The sequence below is a fragment of the Sceloporus undulatus genome, chromosome 7 (assembly GCF_019175285.1).
Source record: "Sceloporus undulatus isolate JIND9_A2432 ecotype Alabama chromosome 7, SceUnd_v1.1, whole genome shotgun sequence".
Classification (NCBI taxonomy): domain Eukaryota; kingdom Metazoa; phylum Chordata; class Lepidosauria; order Squamata; family Phrynosomatidae; genus Sceloporus; species Sceloporus undulatus.
This window is the reverse complement of record NC_056528.1, coordinates 24,158,358-24,170,011: the sequence shown is the minus strand read 5'-3', so window position 1 is coordinate 24,170,011 and position 11,654 is coordinate 24,158,358. Positions and strand designations below refer to the sequence as shown.

General features: G+C 45.0%; 1 protein-coding gene across 1 annotated transcript; it reads right to left on the bottom strand.

Annotated features, from left to right (window-relative positions):
• Nucleotides 1-845: 845 nt before the first annotated feature.
• Nucleotides 846-11,442, bottom strand: DAPK3 (death associated protein kinase 3). Its single transcript, XM_042479953.1, has 9 exons — nt 11,096-11,442; nt 9,241-9,366; nt 7,397-7,757; nt 6,856-6,985; nt 6,213-6,261; nt 5,492-5,518; nt 4,302-4,454; nt 3,893-3,938; nt 846-3,497 (listed from the first exon to the last, which is right to left on the bottom strand). Exons 2-9 carry the CDS (start codon nt 9,300-9,302, stop codon nt 2,955-2,957), a joined length of 1,371 nt encoding a protein of 456 aa, XP_042335887.1. The 5' UTR covers nt 9,303-9,366; nt 11,096-11,442; the 3' UTR covers nt 846-2,954.
• Between the last annotated feature and the right edge of the window lie 212 nt (nt 11,443-11,654).

The following is an 11,654-nucleotide window of genomic DNA, read 5'->3' as shown; positions in this document are numbered from 1 at the left end:
AAGGCAAAATCTTTCCCAGCTGTGACTTGAACTCAGAACCCTTGGAACTGCACTCCAAAGGGAGGCCTTGGAATCTGGACATCAGCAATTCTGGTTTGATTTCTAGGACTCCTTACAATGGAAAATGCCAACAAGTGAGCCTTCTCCCTTCTTCTATAGTCTGGAAACTTCCTTCTAAAGTCGTGAGGGGGAGCAGCGGAGGAATGGCTCCTGTAGGTGGGTTTGGGACTGCAAACCCCATCATCCTGCACCACTGGGCCCTCAACTGGGAAGGCTAAAGCTCCCTCTTGAAACCCTAAAGGTAGGAATGGAAACCAGTTGAGTGTCCTGGTTGGGGATGTTGGGAGGTGCAGTCCAACCTTCACTTACCCTAGCTTTGCTGAGAGCCTTCTACTCCATAAGGCAAAGAGGCATCTACTCAAACCAAGCAGGTCACCCCATAACAAAAGGCCTCATGTCTTAATATATGAATTACCATCAAAGTTGCATAGGCAAAAGGGTAATTCTTACATACTCTGAAATGTTCTTACTTTTCAGGTATGTCAAGTCTAAGATTTGTTACTTACACAATAAAATCTCCTTAGCCAGATCTTTCTCATCTTATACATTACTCTGAGGTTTTATGGCCAGGCTTACCATTTATATCCTTCTGCAATCCTATCCAGAGAGGGAAAGCTTCCAGAAAATTAATTTAAAGCCATGAGAAAACAATACAGTTTTTCTCCCCTTTTTTTTTCTGGGGGAGAAATTAAAAGCTTTGGAAAAATTAAGGAAATGAAATATTAGCATCCTTTACAGACTGGAAATCACTTACTTTAAGAATAAAGAAAACATCTACATATAAATTGAAACTGTTACGTTTGATGTATTTAAAAGTACAGAGATTTTTTTCAATTACAAATTGCATTTTTTTAAATTTTATTTTTTAGTTACAAATGGAACTCAAACATCCTGAACTGTAAGGAATTTCTTTTCCTAGTTTCGGAGGAGCTGGCAAAAACAACAACAACAACAACAACCAAAGAATATTCCTTTTGTCTCCTCCAGTCCTCCATAATGCCCTGCAAACAAAGCGCTCATTCCTATTAAAAGAACCAAAAACTGCAATGACGTTAAATACTGTGCATAGTCTTACATAAAATCCCACCTGCTACAATGCTTTTAAAAATACATGTGTGTGTGTAAATACATGAACACCTTCTTTTAAATACTTGTCTTCGTTCTAAAAGAGAATATTCCATAAACCCTTTTCCCCCAGGAAAGATCAAGGGGGAAAGCTCATCCTTCCCCTGAATTACTGTATTTCCATTTTTCCTCTCTCTAGGCCTTTACCCAGTCATGCTTAAATGTCTGGAAGGTGATATTTCAGGTGTACCTGAAGAGGCGGGCGGAAGGAAATTCATGCTGAAATAAAGCAGTCTCCCTTTTCATGGTTTTTAGCTTCCCTTCTGCACTATCCCTGGCTGGCAGAAATAGAGAAAAGTCAAACCCATCGCAAGACCTCCTCCCTTTTTGGCAAGACAAGCTCAATTGCTCCAAAGCATCGCCCAAGAAAGCTCAAGTCCAGGTAGATCACTTGGATGCCAATGAGCCTCCACACATACCCAAACTTCAGCCTCAAAACGATGTGCCTTTTGTCCACACAACTCCCCTGTCACTTCCACACATGCGCTTGGAAGTCTGGGAAATTCAAGGGGACCCCCTGCCATCCTGACCTCTTCGTTTTCAAACTACAGTCGGTCCTCCTCATCCGTGGATTCAACTATCCACAGCTTGAAAATATTTTTAAGAATACATAAATTCCCAAAAGCAAACCCTGCTTAAACCATTTTATACCAGGGACTCCATTTTACTATGCCACTGTATATAATAGGACTTGAGCATCCATTGAGGGGGGACGGTCCTGGAACCGAAACCCAACAGATAACAGGCACATTTTTGTCCTTAAGATCAAAAGCCCAAATCAGCCAAAAACTGGAAACCAGTTCAAATGTCCTTGTTTGCCAGGCAAAGGGGGGGGGGTCATTTTAAAAAAGAAAGAGACTAGGGCTCCTTGAGGCCTCTATGAAACGTTTCAGGAAACTTTTTCTGCACCTGAAAATAAACCCAGGAAGAACCTGAGGCCAGGTGTAATCCTAAATCCTTTCCAAAGCCCTCTGTAATTTTCTTTTCCCTGCCTGATACACTTTGGGGGAAACATGAAAGGAAGATTTTTGGGTTCTGGATTGTTGAGATGATGATATGTCTGGAGCAAGAAATAAGCAAAGGAAAGCCAATGCAGGGAAGAGATAATCTTGCGTGGGACAACTAGACTGTGCCTTGGAATGGGTCTGGAGACACAGGTTTATCTTTATCTCACAGGTCAGGTTTGTCCTCAGTCCTCCAAAGCAGACCCAAAAGGAGTTGCTCCACATTCAGAAACACTGCAAATAAGGCAGAATGAGCTTATCAGCCTCACAGTTTGGAGTTGGAAGGCCATCTAGCAAGAGGGAGTACACAAAGTGTTTCCATGGATGCTCTCCATCCATAACAGAGGAAAGGTCCTTTTGGCTGGTGAGTTTTCACCCACACACCGCTCTGTCGAGGTAGGCAGGAAGCAAAGTCCGCATGAGATAATATCACTTCAATAAGTGCACGGTTCCATTTTCAAATGCAAAGAGAATACACATTCCAGGCATGCAATGATCTCTTCCACAGCGCAGGATCTCTCCAGGAGTGCCACATGATGGGCTATATATTCTTGGAGCACTGCATGATGAGTTACGTATTCTTAGAAGCAGCCACACCAGCGATTAAAATAAGGCGCGTTAATAGGGTTTTCTGTCCCATGAAATGTAGGGCTGAGGAGCTCCACTAGAAAGACCCCGAAAAAACAGAACTGAAAGGCTAACCTTACTCCCGTCCCCCACATATCTTCCCCCCCTTTTCCAAGGGGCCCCAGGAAGACTTGGGGGTTAGCGGAGTCCGCAGTCGCCCTCCCCGCTCTGCATCTTCTCCAGCTCCACCGAACGGACCAGCTCTTGCACGAACTTCATCTCGGATGCCACCTGTTTGGCCAAGGCCTCGTAGCGGTTCTCCAGCTTCCGGTAACGTCGCTTCAGCCCATTGGCGGCCAGAGAGGTGCTCTTGGCCTCCTCCTGGGTCTGCCGCTTGAGGGCTTCTGTCTTCTGCATCTCCTGCCGGATCTGGCGCAGGTCTTGGCTGATGGCCTCGTTCTCCTCCTTGTACCAGAGCTCCTTGTCCTCGTAGATGGAGCGCAGAGCCTCTATGTCCTCCCGGAAGGACTTCTTGCTCTGCTGCAGAGCCCTCAGGCTCTCCTCTGCCACTGTCACTTCTTCCATCACCTTGGAGAAGCGCTCAAAGTTGATGTAGGTGTTGTTGGGGGGCATGCTGGAGTGGGACTTGATGGTGTACTCCTTCAGGCGGGTCGTCTTGAGGCGCCGCCGCTCTGGCTTCTTCCCGTTGTCTTCATTACGGACGTTCCGCCTCTTGATCACCTGAGGAGGGGATACAAAGGGTGGGCACAATCTCAGAGGAATGTAGGTTCGATCACCCTGGCATCCCTCCCTCAATGCTCTGATCTGGAACTGGATGCACTCCTGGGCCTACCCAAGACTTTGTTAGGTACTGAAAACTGGAATGCATATCACGGCCATAAGACCCACTTTTTTCAAGACAGGAAGTGATCTAGTCACTGACTTCTGGATCTCTTCCTGTTGTTGAAAAAAGTGGCCCAGGAGGGGGCAGAAATGTGTGTGTGGGGGAATGCTCCCTATTTCTCCTCAAAAAGCATTTGGTGACATTTTTAGTCATTTCAGTTAGCCATATAAATTCCATGAGCGAAGAGTCCTTCTGGCCAAAGAATGGGGCAGAAGTGCTTGAAACCCTTTACCTTAATCCATGGGTGCTCCAAGCTTTGCTCAATCGTCATTCGTTTCCTGAAATGATACAGAAATGCATTTATTTATTTATTTGCTTTTTATCCTGCCTTGGGTTCCCATTACTATTAAGGGGTGGTTCTTGAGTAGGGACAGCAGGCCGAGGACATGCTTCACCAAGATACTGCCCTACAGAAATGAAAAATTACTTGCTGGGGATGATGGAGCCCCTGCAATGACTGGAGGGGGGGGTTTGGACTCAGTGGCCTCTAGGGCCCCTTTGAACACTAGAAGTCTATGACACACGAATCCCACCCCAGGCTTAGAGAAAGCACTCAGCTGCATCTCAGAAACTCAAGATCTGAACACTTCTATGAAGACCAAAATGACACTCTGTCCTCCCCAGTGACCCCTGCGCCGTACTTGGGATCCTTGACAAGCAGACGCCGAATGAAGTCCTTGGCCAGTTCACTGGTGTTGCTGAAATACTCTTCATCAAAATCGTAGTTCACGGCAGAGATGTTGGTCAATGTCTCCTGCTTCGTTTCACCCAAGAAGGGGGATGCACCACTTAGGCTGCAGGTAAAGGGAAATTTTAGTTTAAAAGCAAAAAACAAACCAAAAAGGGAAACATAAATTAAAGAATTACAAAACATAAACTAAAGAATTACAGGGTCACTTCTTTATCTCACAGGTCAGGTCTGTGAGGGTTAAAAAGCCTGGATAAATAAAAAGGTTCTCACTTAGCAGAGGAGCATAAAGAAAGGTTCCAGGTAAGTGTCTGGAGAGAATATTTTACAGCTAGGGACTAATACCAAAGAGTCCCTCCAAAACTGAAACCCACCTCTCTTTGTTTGGCGGAAACACAGGGAGCGGTGCTTCTGAAGAGGATCTTAAGGTTCAGGGTAAGCATTATTAAGAAAAGGCAGGGTTTCAGTTAAATGGTTTCAAGTTGTTTTGGGCTTTATATGGGATAACATCCCAAGGTCAGTTTAACCCTCTACAGTGGTACCTCGGGATACGAAATACCCAGGTTACGAAATTTTCGGGATACGAAAAAATCCCATTGGAAATCATTGTTCCGGGTTACGAATGTATTTTCGGGTTACGAAGAAAATTTTTGGTGCTTTTCGGCGCTTTTTCGCACGAAACGCGGCTTTTCCCCATTAGCGCCTATGGCAATTCGGCTTACGAAGGCTTTTCGGGTTACGAAAGCGGCCGCGGAACGAATTACTTTCGTAACCCGAGGCACCACTGTACTTCCAGAGAGGTCTTTTTCTCTCTGCTTCCAAAGTCTGTCTGGCCACACACTTTCCTGCCCAGATGAAAAACTCCATCTCAGCTACCTGCAGCTTTGTAGGCCACTGACACCAAACTCTCAGCAGCCATGACTGACACTCTGAGTGATTGCTTAATTATTCAATAGTTCATCTTTTTCCCAATCCTGGGATTTAAGGTGGCTTCCAAAAATTAAAACCAGTGCAGACAATATGTGCCTACCACTTTGGGAAATCTTAAACCTTACCCCTAAAAGAACAACATTTTTTTTTACACTGGAGGATGTTTTGTGCAATGTTCCTGCACAGATATTCTGTATATTCTAAAATACTCACAGGATATATGTGATGACTCCGATGCTCCTAGAGAAGAAAAAGGGGGAGAAGATGTCATCAACAGCCCAAATGCACCTGGCTTTATATACATGGCAAAACCACAACATTTCTCTGTTTAACAGCACCAGCTCTATCCACTGTTTGTATATCACTGAATGCTATAGTCTACATTGTCCAGGCCATTGCATTTCCTATTTCTATGAATGGTTGTGAAAACTGAACAGTGTAGAAAGTGGATAGGAAGAGAATTGACTCATCTGAAAAGTGGCACTGGAGGAGAGTTCTGTGGAGAAGGTGTACTGCCAAAAGGACAAACGAATGGGCCTGAACTCTCCCTAGAAGGCAAGATGACCAAACTGAGACCGTTGTACTTTGGATATATCATGCATGGGATGACATTCAGTAATGCTTGATAAGGTGGATAGGAGGAAAAGAGGAAGACTGCATTGTGGGCGGATAGACTGGACTACCACTGCCTGTCACAGAAGGCTATAATGAAGTAAATGGGCAAACGGACCGCAGGGGGAATGCTATCCATCAAAAGTCAAAACTTCAGTTAACAGAGCCTCTGACAAAGAGGATCCTTCTCACATAACAAAGTTTATGCCTCTCATTCCAAAAACACATCTAGTTTGTTAACTGAGGTATAGCTTTATGATACAGCTTTATGGCATATTTGCCATTTATAAAGCCAGAGCTAGATGAAGCTTATTTTACTCACCACATGTCAGCTTCCAGGCCCAAAGGTTCATAGTTGACTATTTCTGGGGCTTTGGAGACAGAGAAAGAGAAGAAAAGAATTGTTATTATATCTGGGAATGACAATCTGTGGCCTTCCAGATGTTGCCAGACTACATCTCCCATCATCAGTCCACAATAGCTAGGCTACTGAGGGCATGCAGGGTTTCAGCTCAATGAAGGTCACAAATTGCTCACACTTGAGCACTGAGGATTTGGGACTTCCGGTTATTTGACTGTAACAGCAAAAGCAGTTAAACCCCAAACTGCAGTACTAAAATAAAGAAAGTCTGGTGTAACCATGAGTTGATTTTTGTGTATAGAAGGACAGGAAATGCCATCCAGTTCTGGTACTCAGGCCAAATTCCTGGGCTCAGAAATCTTTCACTCTCAGTCAGGGATGGGATAAGTCCAGACATGTGGATTGCACATGGCTCCAGGGGCTGTTTTTGTGGCCCCTAGAGTCCTTCCTTATTGCTACTGTTCCACACAAAACTGGGGGTACTTTGCTTAATTTCCAACTCCTCAACAACACAGTAAAAGCACACACAAGAAAAACAACCAACAAACAACCTCCAGTTCTCAAGTTGGTTCTGTTTTCCAAACATTTCTTTCCCCAGACATACCTACGAACTCCGGGGTGCCAAAGATGTTTTTAAACTCGCTTCCAGCTTCGATCTTGTGAGCAATGCCAAAGTCAATCAGTTTGATACGAGGGCTGGGCACGTTTTTGTCTAGCAGCATGATGTTTTCAGGCTGGGAGGAAGAAAAACAGGAGAGAAGCATATGAGCATTGCAGTTTTTAACAAATCAGCAGTTTAAAAACAGTATAATTTAAAGCAGTACAGTGCCCTCGTAGAAGCCCTTTCCTTGTTGGGATTTAAAAATAGCCTTTGCCTGATGATGAAAGAAGAGCAAGAAGGTAACCATTTTAGGAAGGGTATTCCAAAGCTTAGGGTCAGCCACTGAGAAGGCCCCATTCGGCATCCCCACTAGCTGTGCCTGTGAAGGTGGGAGAACTGAAAGAAGGCCCTCTCCTGAGGATCTCAGGGTCCAGGAAGGCTCATACAGGGATATGTGGTCTGTCAGACTACCTGGATCTACCTAAATCTAAGATATATCAAATGTGTTTTAGGTCACAAAGTATGTGCAGGTGAAAAATCTCACCTTGAGGTCGAAATGGGCGATGCGTTTGGAATGCAGGTAGTAAACCCCGTCCAAGATCTGCTTGAGGAACTGGGTGGCCTCTTCCTCTGTCAGAGACTCCTTCTCAGCCAGGAAGTCGAAGAGCTCCCCGCCGGACACCAGCTCCAGGATCAGGACCACGTCCGTCTTGTTCTCAAAGATGTCATGAAGGGTGATGATATTGGGGTGCTGGATCTCCCGTAGGATGTTCACTTCTCTCTCTATCTCCTCCCGGCTCACCCCCCGGCGGCTTGAAGAGAGACGGCGCTTCTTGATGAATTTGGCCGCATATTCCAGGCCGGTTTTCTTCTCCCGGCATTTCCTCACAATCGCAAACTGCCCACTGAGAGATAGAGAAGGAATCTCAGATTTATTTATCTAGAACCCCATTCCCCACTTGTACAAGAAGTGGGTCAGATGCAGCCCATGAAACCTCACATGAGACCAAGACCCTCCAGAAACATTTGGGAGGGAAGAACTGACCAAAACCTCAGACAGTGAAGGCAGAGGGTGCATCTACATTGAAGAAATAATACAATTTGGCACCACTTTGGCTGCCAAGGCTCTATCCTACAGAATACTAGGATTTGCAGTTTTGTCAGGCATCAGGACTCTTTGCCAGAAGACACTGTGAGGCAGGAGGGAGGAGAGAAAAAGCATTTCCTGGTTTTGTGGCAATGGAAATGCGGAGTCCTCGTCCCACAGAGAGAAGAGGGAAGAACAATTTGATACAGACACAGATTCCAGAAATACTCCCGTTCTCCCCCCAAATGAGGAATACTATGAGAACAACCTTTCTTTTAAAAAAGAAAAATCTCAGAATAAAGATGCAAGCATTGGGGGTATTTTAACTAGGATTGGTTATTTACATTTTTCAAAAGTGAGATCATGCTGGCAATGGGGCTTTCCATATAAGGCTGGAGCGGAGCAGAACAAAAGCAAACAGACAAGTTTCAATTCTGCAGGCCATCAGCAAAAAAAAGAATATAGTGTCTGAGCCTGTGAGAAGAACAAGATCTGGGTTTGCTTCACAACACACACACACACACTTGTTCTTCTCTGAATATGCTAAGAGGTAGACTTGCAAGGCTTCTGATGCAGGGCCAGAATGACTCAAGACAGGAAAAGGTCCCAAAACAATCTTTAGAGATTGTGACACAGACCAAGAACGGACATGATTCACCAGCTTCTCTTGAGAAATTTGAGGGTGACTTCATAGCTGCACTGATTGTGAGAACTTGCCTCCGCAGAATTGCAAGTCCCATGAGTCTAGTTAAGAGCGAGGGATTATTGGAGATGCATTTCCCTAAGAGAAGCATGCTTTCTCTTTCTCTCTCACTGAAACGTGGGAGTGCTGCGTCTCCCACAATCTTAATTGTTTTAAAGAATTAATCACTCCCCTCAACCTTTTGTTTAACTTGAAATACTCCTCTGGATGCTCTAGGAGAAATGGCTAGGAGGTAAATTTGCTAAAGAGGGCAAAAGTATGATTTAGGTCACAAGTTCTGCTCTGGCCCTACATGCTGAAAGACTACCATCCCAACATTGTCCCAGGCAGGGGTATTGTCTGTGTTTCTACAAGAAAGTGGCGACAGAGAGATAAATTGATAAGAGAGGGTCTAGGGTTCAAATCACCATTCGGCCATGGAAACCCACTGGGCGATATGGGGCAAGTCCTACTTTCTCAGCCTCAGGGGAAGGCAAAGGCAAAGCCCTCTCTGAATACATCTTGCCAAGAAAACCCTGCAATAGGTTCGCCTTAGAGTCGCCATAAGTCAGAACTGAGTTGAAGGCACACAACAGTAGTAACTACAACAGCAGCTCACCTTCCAAGCTCCTCCTCCATTTCGTAGTGGTCTTCCACATTTTCCTGCCGGAAGGTAGACATGGCTCCCCTGCAAGAGGAGAGTTAGCTCTCGACTCCTCAAGTTTCCTGGCAAGGGATCTAGGAGCTGCAGAGAAAGAGGGAAAAGACAATTCAGTGCAAACCGGAAGGACGGGAAGGGAAGCATCCCTGGAATCTCCTCCCTCCCTCCCTCCCAGCCCAGTTTTGCTTGGTTTCCTACTTTTAAAAGAAAACAATAGCCCTTAAGTCTTTCCCATCCACATTCCCTACATCAGAGGCACCCTCCAGTACTAAATCTCAGTGATGTATATACTCATGTATAAGTCTAGAAAATTAGGTTTAAAAATCGACCCAAAAAAATCCGAATCGATTTATCCATTATAATGATTTTATCATTTATCATTATAATGATTTTATCATTATGTTTTATATTGTAATTTGTTTAATTTTGGTTTATAACTTGGGGTGGGAGGTTTGGAAGGGGATATATTTTAATTGGATTTGATATGCAACACATTGTTTTTACATGTTGTAACCTGCCTTGATTCCCCATGAAAAGGCGGGCTATAAATAAATCATATTATTATTATTATTATTAATGGGTCAATATAAATACTGTATTTTAACTCTCATACATATATATATATATATGGAAAAGGCATGAGTTTAATCTGCCCAGGAAGCACTGACTGCTTTCTATTCTCTCATCCATCCAGCCTTTAGCAGGAATACAAATAGTTATGTCTTGCTGGGATTTTGTAACTCTTTGGTAATATTTTCCTTTGCTTTGACCTTTACATCCTTCATTACATCGTCCCTAAGTTTTACCCTCGACTTATCCATGGGTCATATCAATATCCATAATTTTGGTCCCAAAACCTGCCCTTGACTTATAAACGAGGTCGACTTATAGTGGAGTATATATATGGTGAATTCTGGGGGGGACCCAATTTGCGGTCTGTGGCTCCATAAAAGGTCCATGAATGGGTTTCATGAGGCAAATACGAAGACAACCCCCTTTACTTACCTTCCTCTTGCTTTGAAAAATTATACATTTAACTTTCCTTTCTGGGAGGTGAGCCTATGGTCTTTATTTTCCTAACAAGGTTTAGGGAAGGTAAACCATTTGTACGCTGCTCTGATAGCCTTATTATTATTATTATTACTCCAGAGGACTTAAAGCCAGCCCTAGCCGACCGGGGAGTATGGAGCTGTAGTCCCCAACATGTCTTGCCCAAACCTGCACTATCGGCTAGCGACCATATTTGATCCGTCGACCACCTCCCAATGAAACCCATTATTTTCTTCAATGAGCCCCAATCCCCAATGGAACAACAACAACAACAACAAAATAATGTGGGGTTTTGGGGGTCCAACCCCCTCCTCCCCAAAACTGCCCTGACCCCCACTTTTCCTCTGCCCCCCATTTTTCCATCATCCCCCCAAGAATCAACCCCCCATTTCAAAGCTGTGGAAACCCAACCCCTTTTCTGCTGGTGTCTCCCCACTAGTCCTCACGCCCCCATATGCCCTCCCCTCCCCACACATGCCTTGCCCCAAGCCCCCAAAAAAACCTCACAAATACCCAAACCCACCCCAAAACCTTCTCAAGGGTCCCCAGCCGCCCCCCAAATCCCGTTCCCGCCTCCTTTCTCCTCCTCAGGCTGCCCCCAAAGTTTTACCCAACACCGGACCCCTCCCCACATTTCTCCCCCCCTTACCATTTAAATTAACTCCTCCCCCCAAAAGAGTCTTTTTTAGCCTTTGACTCCATTCCCTCTTCTTCCCTCACATCCCTTTAAAACAAGCCCCCCCCCAATAGTCCCCCCCCTCACCTCAGGGGTCGGGAGCGCGCCTCGGAGGGAGGGAAGGAAGGAAGGGCGCGCGCTCACGAGGACGCGCCTCAAGACAGAGCCTCAGCCGCCGGTGTTTCCCGCATTCCAACACTCGCCTCGCTGCCGGACGGGCCCTGGCGGCCGCTCCCCATTGGCTAAAGCGCGCCGGTGACGTCACCGACTCCGCCGCCAGCGTTCCATCTCCTCCTCTGCGGTCGAGCCACTGACGTCACTGCAGGCAGAAGTCAGACTCTTTTCCTTCTTTCCTTCAATCTTTCTTTCATTCTCTTTCCTACATTTTCTTTATTTCCTTCCTTCCCCCACTTTCCTTCATTCTCTTTTCCCCCTTCCTTCCTTCTTTCTTTCCTACTTTACATTTCTTTCCTTCTTTCTCTTTTCTTCACTCTTTCCTCCATTATTTCTTTCCTTTTTCCCCCTTCCTTTTTTCTTTCTTCCTTTCCTTTCTTCACTCTTTTCATTATTTTTTCCATTCTTTATTTCCTTTCTTCATTCATTCTCTCTTTCTTTTTGTGGTGGAAGCATTGGACTTTTAGGTCTC